This window comes from Anomaloglossus baeobatrachus, chromosome 3 (genome assembly GCF_048569485.1).
Source record: "Anomaloglossus baeobatrachus isolate aAnoBae1 chromosome 3, aAnoBae1.hap1, whole genome shotgun sequence".
In the NCBI taxonomy this organism is placed as follows: Eukaryota; Metazoa; Chordata; class Amphibia; order Anura; family Aromobatidae; genus Anomaloglossus; species Anomaloglossus baeobatrachus.
The window spans coordinates 639,758,223-639,778,895 of record NC_134355.1 but is presented as its reverse complement, the minus strand read 5'-3'; the positions used below and the strand labels follow the sequence as shown (position 1 = coordinate 639,778,895).

Below are 20,673 nucleotides of genomic sequence, written 5' to 3'. Positions count from 1 at the left end.
TGAGTCACTGCTATGGTGAGTCACATGACCCACCGGCTTCCTTCCCGGACGTGCGGTGAGTGTGCGCGGATTATCCGGGACCCCCGCGGTGTATACGGGGCTCCGCACTTTTTTTTTTGGGGGGGGGGGGTTGTTACTGGGTCGGTCATGTATAGCGCGCACACACATTTTACACGGTATATATATATATAGGGCTAAAAGACAAAACGTATCACAAGCTGGGTGTGGAACTACAACTCCCAGCATGCACGAGTGAGCAGTGTGCTTGTAATTAGCGCTCACAGATAATGATGTGAGTGCGGCTGCAGAGACCCTGTGCCTGCCACCTATGGGGGACAGCAGTGTAAGCAGGGGTGCTCCTCAGCCCCCTCCACCCCCCAATCCTGCACCAGCAATAGCAGAGATCTCACCAGACTCCAGCTGCGGTTCTGTGCACATCACTTTTCAGCAAACAGAAAGGTATAGACTGGGGCTGACTCCTAGTACAGGTTTCTAGGCATTCTCTGATCTCAGGCCATTGTACAGGAGGAGGTGGAGGTGAGCTTTGACACCTACTGTGAATGGTGGATCCTGTTATCAGTTATTATACAGGAGAGGGTGAGCTGTGATATCACTTATTGTGAATGATGAATCCTGAATCCTATGTCATCTACTGTATATAGAAGTGTTATCAGCCATTGTACAGGAGGAGGAGGTGAGCTGTAATACCATGTATTGTGAATGGCAGATCATGTGTTATCTACTGTATAGAAAACCAGTATGTCATTGTACAGGAGGAGGAGAAAGTGAGCTGTGACATCATCTATTGTGAATGATGGATGCTGTGATATCTGCTGTATATAGAGGTCTAACCAGTCATTGTACAGGAGGAGGAAGTGAGCTGTGACATCACCTATTGTGAATGGCGGATCCTGTTATCAGACATTATACAGGAGAAGAGGGTGAGCTGTGACATCACCTATAATGAATGGTGGATCCTGTGTTATCTACTGTATATAGAGGTGTTATCAGTTCATTGTACAGAAGGAGGTGATCTGTGACATCACCTATTGTGAATGATGGATCTTGTGTTATCTACTGTATATAGAAGTGTTATCTTTCGTACAGGTGGAGGAGGTGAGCTGTCATATAGCCTATTGTGAATAGTGGATCCTGTGTTATCTACTGTATACAGAGGTGTTATAAGTCAAACAGGCGGAGGAGTTGAGCTGTGACATCATAGCATCCACCATTCACAATAGGCAATGTCACAGCTCACCTCCTCTTTCTGTTCAATGACTGATAACCCATCTATGTACAGCAGATATCACAGCATCCATCATTCACAATAGGTTATATTTGCTATATATAGAGCTGTTCTCAGTCGTTTGTTCAGGAGGTGGAGGTGAGTTGTGACAGCTATTCTGAATGGTGGATGCTGTGATATCTGCATTGTATAGCGGTGTCCTTGTAGTGTTGTGTGTGATAAGGTGCGTTTACATGGTGCAACTTGCAGCTTTTTTTGTTTATACAAGATAACGCTGCACTGAGTGACTGTAAAGGCCCCTTTACACACTGCAACTTCGCTAGCGACATCGCTGTAACATCACCGGTTTTGTGACGTAATAGCGACCTCCCCAGCGACATTGCAGTGTGTGACACGCATCAGCGACCTGGACCCCGCTGTGAGGTCGCTGATCGCTACAAGTCGTTCAGGACCATTTTTCGGTCCTTTGTTTCCCGCTGCGCAGCATATATCAGTGTGTTTGACACCGTTACAGCGACTTCGAACCCAGCCCGTAGGCGTGCTATAGCATTCCCTTTCCCGCCCCCTTACCTCCGATTGGTGGTTGCTGTTGTGTTCTGATTGGGCGGCTTTCACTGAAAAGAAGGTAACTTTAGCGCTTTCGTCCTTTGTTTCAAAGCTACCTTGTTCCTGAGCGTGCTGGTTTGCGAATCATTAGAGAGTTCTCCAATCTGCAATACTATAAAGCCTATACGGTCAGCATCATTTGATTGAAGCTGTATATTGATGCTGTATAGATAAAGCAGTGTGGAGTCACCGCACAGAACTCTACAAAGATCCGCTAAACAAAAGGAGCTCAGGAACAAAGGATATACAAGCGCGACTTTTGCCAATCTTTCCAAGCTCGGGGTCGCCAATAAGAACGCACTAGCGATCACCAATCGGAGCTGAGGGGGGCGTGTAACAAGAACACCGAGGTGGCTTCAGCGCCAAACACCACGCCCCTAAATAGGTGTGAGTCGTCAAATAGCTGCAGTGTGTGCGAGGTCGTTCTGCAGGTCCGGATCGCTGCTGCGTCGTTGGCCAGGTCTGCCTGTTTGACAGCTCACCAGAGACTTTGTAGCGATCCCAGCCAGGTCGGGATCGCTGGTGGCATCGCTAGAAAGTATCAGTGTGTAAAGGGGCCTTAAGACGCCCAGTGCACAGGCTGCCATTGTTCTCGCTGTGTCGGTGCTTACACAGGACGATGCACCCCTGAGAATGATGATCTTTTGCGCTGCACAAGAGATAATTTCATGTGATTAATGAGCGTTTTGCTCGTTCATTGAGTGGTCAGCAATTTGTTGACACTGAGAAGATTATTGGGGCATTTCTGGGCGGCACGGTGGCTCAGTGGTTAGCATTGTATGGTGGCTCAGTGGTTAGCACTGCAGTCTTGCAGCGCTGGGGTCCTCGGTTCGAATCCCACCAAGGACAACATCTGCAAGCATTTGTATGTTCTCCCCGTGTTTGCGTGGGTTTCCTCCAGGTACTCCGGTTTCCTCCTACACTGCAAAAACATACTGATAGGGACCTTAGATTGTGAGCCCCAATGGGGACAGTGTTCCTGATGTATGTAAAGCGCTGCGGAATATGTTAGCGCTATATAAAAAAAATATATATTTATTTTATTTATTTCTTATTGGTCTTCCAGTGTAGATGCAGCTGAAAGCTGATCTCTATAGAATGGAAAGGTTGAACTTAGCATTAGACCTAGTGACCTGTGTGATAATTGCAAGTTTTTGTTTTGTTTTTTATTTAAATATAGATGACATGGAAAATTGAAAAAAAAAAAAACCCACACTCACAAGATCATAACCTTTAAACAATAGGTAATCTCCGGATGACACATTCCCTTTAACAATCCGTATGTGTGACTTTATAGTAAAGATTAGGGTGTTAATATTTCTTTTTTCCCTTTCTGCTTGTTTCATTCACATTATTTTATTCTGTTCCTCGCCCTCCAGTTATAGAATGGAGCACGGTCTGCTGCTCTCCGCTAATGCCGAGCTGGAACAGCGCCACCTGGAGGCGGCAGAGGAGCTTTACGACAAGATTATAGAGAGATGTGAGCAGAACAGGTGAGTGGACCGGCTACTGAACCTTGCTGCTCCTCTCCTGACAGCAGAAATCACTCCATACCACGGGCAGTGACCTCCCCCAGAAAGAGCGCTGCTCTTGTACTTAGGTCACAAGTGCATTCAGCTCCACAGAACATTCCTCAGACGACCGACCATTAATAACCTCACTGATAACAGCGAAGGCTGGGAGTGTGGGGATAGCCACATGTGCGCTCATTTTTAAACTTTAGTCATTCGCTTTTGCATCACTTATTGGGGTATTATTGAAAAAGATCTGAGACTCCTCTCCTCCCTGCAGCCGGCGTCCAATAGGTATTCATGAGTTGCGCGTGCGCACCATGGATTTCCTGGACGCCGGCGTGCAGTGGAGGATGGGCATTGCTGGGCCAGCGCGCGCCGCCATAGGCGGGTAAGTGGCACAAGGGGGAGATTTAAATGCCACCAGACACACAGCCCATACACCTCCGACGAAGCCGTTGCGAAACGTGCGTCAGGTGTGGGCGGTGTTCTCTGGCGGGGCTGCTAACTTGGTGGGTATTTTCCCAATTGAGCTCTATCACATTTGGGTATACAACCGTTACCAGTGGTGATTATTGATTTCCATATACTGCCCTTGATTACATTGCAGCCTATGCATGCCTTAAGGACCTGCTTAAACAACATTTATTTTTACTGCTGCTGTAGCTAGCTGGACTATTTTATCTTTAACCCCTTCTTTATTGTCTGCAGCGGCTCTGGCTAAAATCTATTGTATGTTTGAGCGGGTATTTGAACTTTGCTTGGCTGCAATGATCTACATTAATTAAGTGTTTTCTATATAGCAGTCTTTATCATATGACTTGATTACTTTTTCAACAATGTTCAGTGTCGATTTACCACTATCATTGGGCATATATTGATAGACCACTGCTGCTGTAGTTAGCTGGACTATTTTGTCTTTAACCCTTTCTTTGTCTACAGCGGCTCTGGTTATAATCTACTATATATTCAAGCGGGTCTTTTTACTTTGCTTAGGGGTACTTCACACACAGCGAGATCGCTGCTGAGTCACGTTTTTTGTGACCTCATTAGCGATCTCGCTGTGTGTAACACTGAGCAGCGATCTGGCCCCTGCTGTGAGATCGCTGCTCGTTACACACAGCCCTGGTTCGTTTTTTATTGTTGCTCTCCCGCTGATAAGCACACATCGCTGTGTGTGACAGCGAGAGAGCAACAACCCTGAATGTGCAGGGAGCAGGAGCCGGCGTCTGACAGCCTGCGGTAAGCTGTAACCAAGGTAAACATCGGGTAACCAAGGTGGTTACCCGATATTTACCTTCGTTACCAGCGTCTGCAGCTCTCACGCTGCTAGTGCCGGCTCCTGCTCCCTGCACACGCTAAGCTAAGCGGTGTGCGCTGGTAACTAATGTAAACATCGGGTAACCATACCCGATGTTTACCTTAGTTACCAGTGTCCGCAGCTTCCAGACGCTGGTTCCGTGCAAGCGCAGCGTCGCTTGCACGGCGCTGCTGGCTGGGGGCTGGTCACTGGTCGCTGGTGAGATCTGCCTGTTTGACAGCTCACCAGCGACCATGTAGCGATGCAGCAGCGATCCTTACCAGGTCAGATCGCTGGTCGGATCGCTGCTGCATCGCTAAAGTGTGAAGGCACCCTTAGTTGCAATAATCTACATTAATTGCCATGGTTAAAAAGGTTTTTTACTCTGTGATTTTTTTCCATCTCCCTATCGCTAATATTAATAGCTGTACTTATAGAGCTCATATTTACTGGCAATTTGCAAATATACTATTAGCTCCATCCTCTGTCACACCACCCATTTTTCTGCTGTTGATTTTAAACCATCATTGTTTGTGTATGTCCTTTATGTGTCACGCATAATAATAAATACTTTTTGTATTTTCTCAAAAACTGTGTGCATTTTAGATTTTTTTTTATAATTTATAAACTCCTGACTAAGTCAGATCTTTTTCAATTATGTACTATATGGTGATCTTAGTCACTTTGTAATCTTTATGATGTATATTATGAATTCCTGTATTCTACTATATCTAATATATATTATTGGGGTATTAGTTTAGATATTATATAAAATTTTGGGTACATATTTTGGAACGTCACATATAGTTACAAAGCATGCAGTATATGTAGTTCTAGCATAACCAGCCGGATCCACAGGAATGTACATAAAGCCGGCCCCTGTGCAAAGTCTGCTCCAAGGTCCAGAGATATCACAGAGCTGGAGATACGTCTGGATCCTGCGTGTATGGATGCACTCGAAGTCACAGACTGAATAGTTTATTAACCTAACTAGTATCTGATGTGACTTACTTCAAGGGAATCTGTCAGTAGGATCAACCCTCCTAAGCCGACTATATGGGCATGCAGGTCCTAGGGAGCTGAATAAAATGATACCTTGATATCTGTGATCTGATGTTCTATGCCAGAGAAATCCTTGTATTTCTTTATATGTAAATGAGCTGTTAACATCTATGGGCTGGAGAATTTGCTTCCAGAACTTATAATAAATGAAAGGGAGTGTTACCAGTGTGAGACATGTAAATCTGGAGAGCAGACTGTCAGTCATTACATGTCTCACACTGGTAATACCACCTTTCATTTATAAAAAGCTCTGGGGGCATTTCTCCAGCCCATAGCTCTTAACATCTAGAGCTTATTATAAATGAAAGAGGGCGGTTACCAGTGTGAGATATGTAGATCAGGAAACAAACTATCAGTCATTACATGTCTCACAATGGTAATGCCACCTTTCATTTATAATAAGCTCTGGGGGTAGATTCTCCAGCCCATAGATCTGAACCTCTAGAGCTTATTATAAATGAAAGAGGTGTAGTGTGAGACAGGTAGATCAGTAGAGCAAACGGTCAGTCATTACATGTCTCACACTGGTAATACCACCTTTCATTTTTAATAAGCTCTAGAGGCAGATTCTCCGGCCCATAGATCTTCACCTCTAGAGCTTATTTATACATGAAAAAGGGGTAGTGTGAGACATGTAAATCAGGAGAGCAAACGGTCAGTCATTACATGTCTCACACTGATAATACCACCTTTCATTTATAATAAGCTCTGGAGGCAGATTCTCCAGCCCATAGCTCTTAACCTCTAGAGCTCATTATAAATGAAAGAGGGGGTTACCAGTGTGAGACATGTAGATCAGGAAACAGACTGTCAGTTATTACATATCTCACACTGGTAATATGGTAATTTATAAGCTCTGGAGGCAGATTCTCTAGCCTGTAGATCTTAACAGCTCATGTGTGTATATATAAGAAAAACATGGCTTTCTCTGGAATAAAACATCAGACCACAGATATCAAGTTAATGTATTCGGCTTCCTATGACCTACGTACCCAAATAGACAGGTTAGGAGGGTTCTTCCTATTAAAATAAATTAAAGGGTTTTCCTGGTTTAAAGATTATTCCGCCATTGTCTCAGGAAAGCAAAAAAACCTGTGTGGGTCCGGCACTGCCTAGCACCACTGCTCGTGTCTTTCTTGATCGGCTGCAGCGGTGACGTCATGTGGACATGCTCTAGACATAGTTGTCCTTGCCGATGTAGATGCCATGATCTGCTGTTGACATTATATAACTGCTGCAGCTGACGGCAAAGATGAGCGCAGCGGTGAGAGGCAGCGCTAGACCCCAGGAGCAAGAGTTCAATTTTGGGGTCTCTCTTTTTGAGGCTGTGTATGAAGGTAGGTTCACATAAGGATACCACTAGGTAAACCTTCTGTGCCCTGTAGCCCTTGTGTCCCTGTGGTGTCTGTGGTTACTTATTTGCCGTGTGTCTGGTCATGTACGGCCGCGTCCTCTGCTCTCACGATTCCCTGTGATTTATGGTGGAGGGAGGACTGCACAATTTTCATGCTCTTATAAATCCTTTATCCATGGCTCTCCCTCGGTAATCGTCATCACGAGAGATCTCATCACGCTGCTTGATTTCACACAGTCGTATATTTGTCGCTGTCTTCTTTTGTAAAATAAATGGAATAATTGCATCTCCTTGTGTCACGCAGCAAATGCAGCACGGAGGAGCTGTCTGTGGCCTACAACAACCGGGGACAGATTAAATACCTCCGTGTTGACTTCTATGAGGCGATGGATGACTACACAGAGGCGATACGCATAAATCCCAAATTTGAGGTTCCTTTTTACAATAGAGGCTTGATCCGGTATCGACTTGGTGAGTGCTGTTGTCCTTATGTGGTTATATATATATTGAAGTGTTTTTTTTTTTTAGTCATGAGGATTAAAAAAACATAAAAAACCTTATAAATATCTCTGTGCTCCCCTGATTCTGCCGCTCTTCTCCGTTTTGTGCTACGTCGCTCTATGGCCGAGATATTCATATTTGTTGCTTTTGGAGCGCAGTATGTGAAATCTCTTCCTATAGCACAACTGTGCTTTTTTTCAGTCTTCTCTGGGGGGTGCTTTCACCGCTCCCAGACAGCTGATCTAGCAGTCTTGTCAGTCTCAGACGCTGCTGAGCTGTGATTGACAGCATTTTGTAGGGAGAGGTAAAAGCACACGCCCCTCCAGTGAAGACTGAAGAAACTCCCTGTGGGTGTACAAGCAGACATTTCACATAATGCTCTCCAAAAGCAACAAATGTGAATATCTTTGCAATGGAGCGACATAGGGCAAAACAGAAAAGAGCTGCAGAATCAGGGGAGCACAGGGATATTTACCAGGTATTTGACTACAATTTTTGGAGCAAGTGACAGGTCTTCTTTTAATGTGTACTTTTCCCCTCACCCATGACAGCACCACGTGAGAGAGGGATCCGCCCAGCAAGGACAGGAAACCATTCTGAATAAAAGGGCGGTACTTCTCCCCTTCGTCAGTGCAGCCTTACACTCAGGTCCTTGAGGATAGAGTCATCTTGCGTCCGGACCCAGCGTATCTCCCGAAGGTTGCTTCTCATTTTCATAGAACGCAAGAAATAGTCCTGCCCTCATTCTGCAGCCGTCCCACTAATGAGGGGGAACGTAGATTTCACACCCTAGATGTCCGAAGGGCCCTCCTACACTATCTTTCGGTCACACAGGCAGTGAGGAAGACACAGTCATTATTTATCTCCTTTCAGGGTAGTACCAAGGGTCAGGGGGTGTCCAAGAGTACTATCGCTAGGTGGATTAGGGAGGCCATTAGTTTGGCCTACTCCTCCAGTGGAGCGCCTGTTCCGGAGAACATCCGGGCCCATTCCACCAGAGCGGTGTCTACCTCCTGGGCTGAGCGTGCACAGGTATCTATTGAACAAATTTGTAGGGCCGCTACCTGGTCCTCACAATCTACTTTTTTCCGACACTATCGGTTGGACCTATTCTCCTCGGCTGCTCTTTCGTTTGGTAGAAGGGTGCTTGAGGCGGTGGTCCCTCCCTAAATGGTTTTCTCTGGAAATCTCTCACGTGGTGCTGTCATGGGTGAGGGGAAAACACAACGGTTACTTACCGGTAGCCGGTTTTTCCAGAACCTATGACAGCACCCTTATATTCTCTCCCTTTCTCATCCTTGGTGTGCACTTTTTCGGTGTGCTTGTGTGTGTTTAGTGGTGGTGGAGGAAGTTCTAACAATTGTTGGAGGTCCTCTCATTCTCGGTAATCAACTGACGAAGGGGAGAAGTACCGCCCTTTTATTCAGAATGGGTTCCTGTCCTTGCTGGGCGGATCCCTCTCTCACGTGGTGCTGTCATGGGTTCTGGAAAAACCGGCTACCGGTAAGTAACCGTTGTGTTTTTCTTTAAAAATGAATAGGTCAGTGTTCTTCCCCCTCTTCCTTCATAAAACATTGAGTTTAAAGAAGTGGTTCACTTTATTTATTATTGGCCATAACAATATTATGTTGAGAAACGAGGTTTCTCTTAAATACCTTGTGTTGCCCAATAGTGCTTGTGAGCGGCGCTATTGTGGTCCGCTGTTCTTTATCGCCAACCCCCGGGCTCCATGACCTCTGGGATCCGGTGATGTCACGTCAACCTCCTGCGCCCCGGTCTCAATGAGTCACTGGGCTGTGGGCGGAGTTTCACCGCTCGTCACAGCCCAGCATGTCTCCTGCTTGCGCGCCCTGCAGTGAAGGAGAGAGCAGGGAGGTGCTGCGCTGTGACGCTGGGTTGTGATGAGCGTGGAAACCTCGCCCACAGCCCAGTGACTCACGGAGACTGCGGCCGGCCGTGGTGATGTCAGGTGAACAGAAAGTTGACGTGACATCACTGGATCCCCGAGGTCACGGAGCTGGGGGTCAGATGATGGGGAAGAGCAGACTGCAATAGCGCCGCTCACAGGCAGTATTGGCTACACAAGGTATTTGAGAGAAACCTTGTTTGTCAACATAATATCGTTGTGGCCAATAATGAATATGGGTGAACAACTTCTTTATTGATAAAAATCTGACTGCCTACTAGGGAAACTCACCATTTCCAAAATTGCAGTACACTCCACCAATTGGTGATTGCAGGAAGCCCCAACTGTGACGCAGAAAACAGCTCTGATCCCTAATAAGGTATTATTTGTATACAGTATATCACAAAAGTGAGCACACCCCTCACTTTTTTGTAAATATTTTATATCTTTTAATGGGACAACACTGAAGATCTGACCCAGTGATACAATGTGCAGTGTCAGTGTGCAGCTTGTATAACAGTGTAAATTTGGTGCCCCCTAAATAACTCAACAAACATCCATTCATGTCTATACCGCTGGGAATAAAAGTGAGTACACCCTTAAGTGAAAATGACCAAATTGTGCCCAGTTAGCCATTTGCCCTCCCAGGGTCATGTCACTCTTTAGTGTTACAAAGTCTCGGATGTGAATGGGGAGCAGGAGTATTACATTTGGTGTTATCTCTCACACACACTCTCATACTGGTCACTGGAAGTTCACCATGGCTCCTCATGGCAAAGAATTCTCTGAGGATCTGAAAAATAGAATTGTTGCTCTACATAAAGATGCTCTAGTCTATAAGAATATTGCTAGCATCCTGAAACTAAGCTGCAGCATGGTGGCCAAGACAACACAATGGTATAACAAGACAGGTTTCACTCAGAGCAGGCCTCGCCATCGTCGACCAACTAGCACATGCTCACCATCATATCTAGAGGTTTTCTTTTCAGAATAGACATATGAGTGCTGCTAGCATTGCTGCAGAGGTCATAGGGGTGGGGGTCTGCTTGTCAGATCTCAGACAATACGCTGCATCACATTGATCTTCATGGCTGTTATCCCGGAAGGAAGCCTCTTCTAAAGTTGATATACAAGAAAGCTCTAACTAAAAAAAAAAACAAAACCTATGGACATGGATTACTGGAGCCATGTCCTGTGGTCTGATAAGGAATAACGTTTGGAACACCATTCTAAGTCTGAACTGGGTGCAAAAACCTAAAAAAACATCACTATGGGGAGATAAGGTATGCACACCAGTGTTAGTAGTTTTTCGTTTGGGAACCCTCCCCAACCACACCTATTGCCAATCCATATCATACGCATAAATAGCCTGGGTCTCAGCTTCCCATACACGGTAAGTTTTTTAACTGCATGAGAGGACACACACAAGCTAGGGACCCCAACGTAGAGAAATACTTTGGCGTAGTGTTGGGGCTCTATTGCATTGATCAATTCAGTAGCTAAATTTCTCTTGATTCATATATTCATGGCAGTAATGCAGATTCCATTTTTCACATTTTCACTCTTACATATAGCTATTGGATTTTTCAAGTCAGTATTCACACAGCAGTTTCTGCTATTCCATGTATTCCCCTTACATAGTCACTGGTGTGCATACCTTATCTCCCCATACTGTGGTCTGATGAGACCCAAGATAAACTTATTTGGTTCAGATGACAAGCGTGTGTGGTGGCAACCACGTGAGAAGCATAAAGACAAGTGTGTCCTGTTTACAGTCAGGCATGGTGGTGGAACTGTCATGGTTTGGGGTTGCATGAGTGCTGCTGGCTGTGGGAAGCTACAGTTCATTGAGGGAGCCATCAATGCCGTGTACTGTGACATAGGGAAGCGGAGCATGATTCCCCCCCTCCCCCTGTCGTATTCCAACATGATAATGACCCCAAACACACCTACAAGACAACCACTGTCTTGCTAGAGAAACTGATGGTAAAGATGCTAGACTGGCCATGCCTTTCCAGACCTAAACCCTACTGAGCATCTGTGGGGCCTCCTGAAAACAAGGTGGAGGAGCACAAGGTCTCTAACATCCACCAGCTCCGTGATGTCGTCATTGAGGATGGAAGAGGATCCAGCAGCTCCTGAGAGGCTCTAATGAACTCAAGGCCCAAGGTGCTAGAAAATAATGGTGGTCACACAAGATATTGATATTTGGGGCACAATTTGGCCATTTTCACTTAGGGGTGTACTCACTTTTGTTACCAGTAGTTTAGACATTAATGGCTGTGTATTGAGTTATTTAGAGGTCACATCAAATTTATACTGTTATACAAGCTGCATACTGACATTGTATCACAGGGTCAGATCTGCAGTGTTGTTCCATGAAAAAATATAATATATTTTTAACCCTTCAGTGGCGACTGTTGTTCATGTATGGTGGCCATGCGCTGTCGCTGTATGGAGGTTGTTCAGCAGTTGTCCATAGTTAGCACCCAAGAGTAACTGATACAATCATAACTAGTGCCAATCACATTAGTATAGCCCCTTAAGCATGACGACGGCATTTAAAAGTCCTCAAGTTGGCGGATGTCACACTGCGCAATGGGATCACGGGGTGCCAATCACTTGCTATGGCTTCTGATGGTACTAATGGCTGACATGAGATCCCACTACTCCCCACCCTCCCCCCCCCCCCCCAACACACACACACACACACACACACACAAAAAAAGCAATATAAGGCGAACAAAACGTAGTATGTTCCCCAAAATAGTATCAATAAAAGCTACAGCTCGACCAGCAAAAATCAAGTCCTTATGCTGCTATGTATGACGGCAGGATCTGACTACGCAGGTTCTGGTTGTAGTCTGTTACCATGGAGCTGTGAACTCAAGGGGCACGATTCATCATTTCAGTCACTTTATTCTTGTGATATTCACTGCAACTTTTTGTGCCAAATTGATCAAAATCACGCATGTGGTTTTGTGAATTTTGCACAAGGTAAAAAAAAGGGTCTTACAAGTGTTTTTTAATGAACTTTTAGAGCAAAAAGTTGCAGATTTTGCAAAATATCACGAAAATATCACTCTTTTGGAGTGTGAAGTACATTTGCAATAAATTCTCCCACTTTTTGAAAAGTCGAAAATGATGAATCGGCAAAATATCTGGAAACCTGAATGGTCACAGTGCTGAACTAAACACAAATGGGCGAACACATACAATAGACTTCAAAGAGGCACAAATCCAGGAGGAATTTGGTATAGGAAAAAAAAGGCACAAAACACCAAAAATGCGCAATATTGAAGTGGCCCAATATGTTCTTGTTTTTGGATTTTTTACGTAGGTTATTTGCATAAATATGGCTTATGATCATGTTCCCTCATGAGATGTTTGTCCCGCAGGGTTCTTTGATGACGCAATGAAAGATTTCCAGAAGGTCCTACAGCTGAACCCAAATTTCGAAGATGCCAGAATCAGCCTGAAACAAAGTCTTGTGGATAAGGAAGAAAGGAGACAGAGGATTCAAGAGTGATCTATGTGCTATTACCTCAACATTTGAGAACATTCACTGTTATCAGCCATTCATGTCAGCAGATAATTGTTGATTACATTGGGCCGGATTCGCACATTGGTGTCCGGCCGCACAAATGCCAGGATCCAGGATGCTGCTCACTTTTGGTGTTTTTTGATTTTTATGATTTTAATCTTTGTGCTGAAATCTGCCCTTCTTTCTCCACCCATTTATGGATAGGCTTAGATTCCCAGATTGGTTCTTCATGGCTCCGTCCACAAGAGGTGCCTGCAATAGAAATGCCAGGCATCCGGATAACATCTGCTGAGTATCTGACCCACGTGGACGTACCTTGTAGGCCACGACTATCACCACGTCGTCTGGAGAGACATCATTTGCAGACTACAGACCTCCTATTGACTGCATGCTGCTTTTTGATGTTGCTGCATTAAAACTCCGACAGTGTAGTGGTTATGGGTGCTGAAATGTGGAGAGGCGACACCAAAAAACAAATTGAGCTGCTCATTAAGGCATTAAACCAATGAGAGTTGGTACAAATTGATTCACAGGACCCTCTCAGCTGCCAGATCACTAATCTGTGGCCGAAGGAACCGACCTACTTCCCTGCATCTATGGCTCTACCTTTGATTAGCTGACCTCACCTTTGATATGCTGGCTTTGCACCAGGTCGGCATATCAAAAGAAGAGCCGCGAAAGCCGGGAGGTAAGAGGCGGTTCTCAGGGTTCCTGTTTGCTGGCCCCAGGTTACCATCATGGTCGATAGATTGGGTCCTGCTACTAATTGCACACCAAGTCTCAACAACTATTTTTGGGGCAGATTTCTTTTCCTTTACCTTTTTTAAAGGTGTTTTTACAAGCATATTTTATTTTTTTAAGATTGCATTCATAAACCCATAGCTTTAAAGCGCCTCTCCTCCCTGGCATGGAAAAGTATCTAAACATTTGCTTACAGAGTCTAATATGGCTGGTGCAGTGGCATAAGGAGTGAGGGTAAATCTGGACCATGACTATATAGCAAAGGCGGGAGATGTGGTTCTGACTCACCGCTCTGCTCCCCATAACGTAGTGATGAAAAAGACCAAAAAAATCCCAAACACAGTTTTTGTCCACAACTACAAACAAACCCACCCAGTAGACCGATCATCTCTTCAACATAGACTTTTTGGGAAAATGCCAATAAATTCATTGACTCAAAGTTACAACCATTAGTAGAGTGTCTGCCATCATATATTAAGGATACCAGAGACTTAATGAAGAAAATTGATTGACTATAGACAGATGCTATGTTCTCCAACTATGGTGTTGTCATTTTACACCAATATTGGACACGCAGATGGCTTGCAAATAGCAAAATCTTTTCTACCAACTTCCAACTCCTCACCACAAATGACTGATTTTGTGATACAACTACTTGACTTTTCTCTAACCCGTAACTTTTTAATTTTTAAGAGGTCCTTCTACCTGCAGCTCTAGGGGACAGCTTTGGGCGCATCTTTTGCTACCTCATATTCCAACCTGTTCCTGGGGTTGTGAGATCCAATCTCTAACCGTCAATGGATGGTGTAATTTTTTTGGCGCTACATTGATGACATTTTTTTGATCTGGTAGGGAATAATGGAGCTACTTTATGATTTCGTGTCTGCTCTTATAACTCTAATGGTCTTAACAGCTATATGACATATTAAAGACCATGCCCAATGAGTATATAATTTTTGGATTTAAGTACTAGATGTGATAAAAAATAACATTCCCCAACATTTTTCGGTAATTTTCTTCGACCAATTCACTGCTCCATGCATCATCCCAGCCTTCCTCATTGATTAGAACTATACCAGTTGGACAGTTTCTCAAATTGTGATGGATTTGGTCTACCGTTGATGACTTTAGACTTTAAGCTAAGGACCTTAAAAACTGCTTCTTGAAATGAGAGTATAGTCATCGTTCCATTAAGCGTGCCTATCATAGGACGATTAATATAAGTAGACATCAATTACTGTTTTCCTCTAAGTCCTCTCATATAAATAACCAGGTTAGATTTATTACTGATTTTTATTCTCAATCTGCGGAGATGCGTAGGTGTCTGGAAGGCTCATGGCCCATCATCCTAGCTGACTCTACTACACTTTCACAATACTTACAAAGCCAAGAACAACGAATAGGAACCTTTGTGACATTCTTAAGTTATTACACCAATGATTCCAATACTTTTCTGGACAATTTGAATCCGCAGAAAAATAAATACAAACCTCCAGCTCACTGCTATAATATCAAAAACTTCCAGGGTGAATCGCCTGATCCTACACGGAGAGTCCCAGGCAAGGGATTCAAAGTCCATATAAATTAGAAAAAATCCACAAGATCACAGGCAAAGCTGATGTAAAAAATTACATCTTTACTCTTGCAATATAAAAGTCCACATCGCAGGTGGTATCCACAGAAATAGGAATATAGAAAATTAGTTCATCCAACGCGTTTGTATATATCATTTATATCTGCTGAACTAGCTGAAGGAGTGCTCTTTGTACAAGAGATGGACAATCACATTAACAGGCTGGGACTTTTACCTACGATATTTATTCGTGAGACACAGGATCCACAGAATCGAGTAACAACGATATCTCTGCACTATGCAAATCACTGGAGATGTTTAGAATTAAAGAAATTAAATTGTGGTGGAATTCAACTGCTTTGCAGTCTTATATAGACAGAAACATGATTCCAAGAGGCTTTCGGCTGAATAAAATTGCAACCGCGACTTATCAGGAGACTTTTTTGACCGAATGGAACAATGTACTTTCTGCCTGATCTATGAAATTAATGCAACTTCTCATTAAATATGATAAAATAGAATTGGATAAAATAAATAAGGAAATTACGGACAAATAGACAGAAATCAAATTAAAAGAGAAAATGGAGATTAATATTAAAAAAAAATGGAAGGAAAGATAGTGGAAATAAAAAAACGCAAGTTTGAGAGAGACACTAGATACTATGAGTCCAACAATGTGTATTCCTGGAAGTTGTTTCGTCCGAGAAAACCAATTCTTAAATATGCAGGACCGTATAAAAGAAAAGTCAGTTTCTCCGATATGTCTTCTGCAACTTTGGGGGAATATACAGATGAAAGTGTTGATTCTAGAGACATTTCCTATGATAGAAATTTTCCACCCCTGTCATCTAATCATTGTACAAAAAATGCAAAAGGAGGGCAGGGAGGAAACACAAGAAGTTCTCTGCGAATACGGAAGAACAATTAACCTGCCCTGTTATTAATCTCTCAGGTCAAATTCTTACTGTGGATCAAATCGAGGTGCTTTCTAAGGGTCTAGGTTCCTCGCCATCTAAAAAATGTGATATTTTTCAAACTATATTAGATGTCAAGAAGTTGGCGTGAAACCTCACCCTTAGGCCTGTTTCACACATCCGGTTTGCCGGATTTGGCGCAAGCCAGTATAGTGTGATACAGTACAATGGCAGCGCCGCAACGTCCGGGTCACATGCTCTGGTCACATGACAGCATATGACCGGCGCTTGTCGCGCTGCCATTGTACTGTATACACTGTACTGGCGTGTGCCAAATCCGGCAAACCGGCGAAAAGCCGAATGTGTGAAACTAGCCTTAGATGCCACTTTGATCAAGACAATAATGATATGTCTGTTAATTTGTTACCTGATAATGTTGATAATTTTTCTGATAATACTGATTATTGTGGTATTTTCAATTTAATGAACTTATGAATGTCATGTCTTAGGCAGCTGGAGACAGAGTTTAGATAGACATGTCTCATTGAATAAAAATTTTCTCAAACCAAACCCTAGATAAATAATTCCTTTAAAATCAAAAACATTAGTGTTTGATCAATTCCAAGACCTTTATAGAGAGAGAATTAATGGAATTAGATAAAGAAGTTTCCAAAAATGTTAATAATCTTAGTAAGTCACAGATAGCAGCTATAAATTCACTTAAACAGAATGGAGACATAACTATAAGACCAGCTGATAAAGGGGGAGGAATAGTAGTCTTAAATACGGAACTTTATGTTCGGTGCAATCATGACATTTTAGCTAATAGTGATATCTATATGCAGATCGAATCCGATCCTATAGTTAAATTTAAAAAAAGAATTATATGATTTATTAGAGGAAGGCATCTATTTAGGTACTATTGATGAGGATCTATGCAAATATCTGTATGTAGAGTTTCCAGTCACTCCTATATATCATGCCATGCCGAAGATACATAAGGGCAAATTTCCTCCCCCGTTTAGGCCAATCATTGCGGGCATAGGTTCAATTAACGAAAATTTAGGTTCTTGGGTTGATCATTATCTGCAACCCCTGGTCTGCGCTATACCAGGCTGTATACGTGACACCAAAGCTATTAATGGTTTACAGGATTTTGCTTGGACATCTGATTATAGCTGGCTCAGCTGCGATATTTAAAGTTTGTACCCCCCCCTTGCATACAGTGTCATCTTAGATAGTTTGATAAATGATATAGCTTAATAAATATTGCCCCTATACTGTACAAATTAATTAATTTTTATATTCAATTTTTATTAACCCATAATTATTTTGTTTTTGATAAACAGTATTTCTGGCAGAAGCAGGAAGTTAACATGGGGGGGAAATTTTCCCCCTCATTAGCTAACATAGTTGCGGTATGGGAGGAAAGGAATATTATTAATGATTATCCTTATAGGGGTTACAATCTATTTTATGGACGCTATATCGACGATGTAATCATTATATGGAAGGGAGATCTATATATATATATGTAACCAAGTCATGTCGAATAGTAATAATAACTAGGGATGATCGAATACCTCAAATATTCGACGAATAGGTCGCCGCTATGCAAATATTCGATGCGCAATGTAAGTCTATGGGAGCCCGAATAGTTGTTGTTCTGGTTTCCCATAGACTTACATTGCGCATCGAATATTTGCGAATAGTGGTGACCTATTCGGCAAATATTCACGAAGCTGAATATTTGAGGTATTTGATCATCCCTAATAATAACCAATTTAATCTTAGATTCACGCGTAATTTCCATAAGAATAGTATACATTTTTTGGATATTACTTTGAAAGGATGTGAAAACAGTGGATAGAGATCAGTCCATAGAGGAAACCTACAGATAATAATGCTATACTTCATGCCAGCTCATGTCATGCAACGCACATAATAAATACCATACCGAAAGGAGAGTTAATTAGGATCAAGAGAAATTGTAGTGACAGCCATAAGTTTGAAAAAGAAAAAATTGAAGTTTGTGATAGATTGCATAGCAGAGGATATCCGAATTGGACATTGGCAATAGCAATCGATCATGTCAATAAAATAGACAGAAGGGAATTACTAAAAAATTAGGTGCATAAATGTCAGAAATTTACAATCAGAGTCTTCTTATACCCTTGTGACTTTCAACTAGATATAGTCCACAGTATTGTAAAATTGTACAAATTATAAAAAAAATCTACCAATATTGCATCAAAATACTACATTTTCTAAATTGCTTAAAACCAAATCTATCTATTTTGTGTCAAAATGTGCGACCACATTGGGGAATATTCTTTCCCCCAGCTTTTTCTCATGTAATACTACCAAAAAAAGAAAGTGCCTGGCTAGTCTATAAAGGTTTTTTATAGATGTGGACATTCTCGCTGCCAATATATAGCATGAGGAGATACTTTTGTTTCATTTTCCACCGGAGTTCAATATATACATTAAATAGACACCTAAACTGTAATAGTGAAGGTGTAATTTACCTTTTAGACTGTAGCCTGTGCAAAAAACAATATGTTGGATGTACAGTGAGACCACAGAAGAACTGCATCAGACACAATCTTTCAGATGTTGGTAAGTCCCATTTATGCGGTTCTTTTAAAAAGCATTTCTCTACAGATCATGGAGGGGATCTAACTGGCTTTAAATTCAGGGCCATTGAGAAAGTAAATAGAATGGTTAGAGGGGGTGACTTCCAGAAAAAGGTATTGAACAGGGAATCCTTTTGGATGTTCAAACTTAACACTAGAATTCCACATGGGCTTAATATTCGCCAGGACATGATAGTCCAATATAATTAATTAACATTAGTTTATTCATGTGAATTTCTGTTTTTATTTTACAGATAAATGTAGTTTATATATGTATGTATTTTATTGTTAACACAATGGACTCCATTTAATTACTTCTATGCACAGGTGTATATCAGCTGCAGTTTAATTATCGTAAACCTAGACCTGTTGCATGATGGGGTTCCAGTGTGTGTTATATAGAGGTATCAAACTATTTGGAAGGCATCCATGAATAAGATCATACGGCAATGTTCTTTGTCGAAACGCGTTGGGTGAACTAATTTTCTATATTCCTGTTTCTGTGGATACCACCTGCGATGTGGACTTTTATATTGCAAGAATAAAGATGTAAGATTTTACTTCACCTTTGCCTGTGATCCGCTGGATTTTTTTCTAATTTATATGGAATTTGAATCCGCGACCTGGCTGCTCACCATGTGATAGATGTGCAGTATGTCCAAATATTGAACGTTAGAAGAAAAAAGTTTTGGTACCGTGTTAGCCAGTTGAAAAATGATTTGATTGCTCTGTGAAACAAAATTATAGTTTTGTAGTTGTGATACCTTTTAATGGCTAAAATAAAATAAAATAGGATGTTACAAAGCAAGATTTCGAGACATCTCAGGTCCCTTCATCAGGCCATGGTATGTCATATTAAAAGGCAACTTCAGATCACAGAGGCATCGCAGGGTCTGGGAACACAACTTCATTACAATGTTTGACTCTGTAAACACAGGACTCAACCTATCAGGAGGATTTATGACTCACTACAAAATCTGAGGGGTCTGCTCAGACTGTGAGGGCCACAGACCTCTGATCCTACATGGATATTGGGACAATAAAACGCACACCACTAATCAAAGCTAATTAAGGATTCACTTTCTAAGCTCATTGTTTATTTGACTGCCCTTTTGTAACATCCTATTTTATTTTAGTTATCCATTAAAAGGTATCACAACTATAAAACTATAATTTTTTTTCTCTCACTGAGAGCAATCAATCAAATATTGAACGTGACTGTACATTTCGTGATTCATCAGGGCAAAAAAAGTTTGATATTAAACATCAGATAACATGCACAACTGTAGTGCTTATATACAGTACTTTGCCACACTTTGTTCGCTTTCTAAGACCTATGTTCGACTCGCTACTTGTCAGCTGAAAATTAGTACAAGAACATGTGAATGGCATTATAGCAGCAAGCAATGAAGAAGATACCAACTCTCTTAAAACTATTCCTCAAACACTTCAAAAAATGCCACAAGTGGGATCCCACTGGATTAAAAGGGCGTGGTATTGACAAAATTAACTCGAACCTTCGAGGTAGCAGTACTACTCAACTCCTTGCGCAAGAAGAATCCAAGTGGATTTAGACATTAACCTCTTCCTGACATTGGACGTACCCTGTACATCCTGATGGTCAGTGCGTTCCCAACCAAGGACGTGCAGGGTACGTCGTGGCCATCATGTGTTCACAGGAGCTGTGCCCGAAGCAATCGCTTCCAAGGACTTTTTTTCCTGACACTAATGATCTATTAAGATGGGAGAACCATCACCCACCTAGTCTCAAAAGAGGTA

The 20,673-nt window shown here is 42.4% G+C and overlaps 1 protein-coding gene across 1 annotated transcript; it reads left to right on the top strand.

Annotated features, from left to right (window-relative positions):
* Positions 1-26: 26 nt before the first annotated feature.
* On the top strand, positions 27-19,459 carry TTC32 (tetratricopeptide repeat domain 32). The gene is made up of 4 exons (XM_075341136.1): positions 27-55; positions 3,232-3,345; positions 7,384-7,550; positions 12,885-19,459. The coding sequence occupies exons 2-4, from the start codon at positions 3,239-3,241 to the stop codon at positions 13,013-13,015; spliced, it is 405 nt and encodes a 134-aa protein (XP_075197251.1). The 5' UTR covers positions 27-55; positions 3,232-3,238; the 3' UTR covers positions 13,016-19,459.
* The last annotated feature ends 1,214 nt before the right edge of the window (positions 19,460-20,673 follow it).

Coding starts and splice junctions, on each gene's coding strand:
- TTC32 (XM_075341136.1), top strand. CDS start 3,239: ATGGAGCACGGTCTGCTGCTCTCCGCTAATGCCGAGCTGGAACAGCGC. Junction 3,346..7,383: donor GAGAGATGTGAGCAGAACAG/GTGAGTGGACCG, acceptor TGTGTCACGCAG/CAAATGCAGCACGGAGGAGC. Junction 7,551..12,884: donor CTTGATCCGGTATCGACTTG/GTGAGTGCTGTT, acceptor TTTGTCCCGCAG/GGTTCTTTGATGACGCAATG.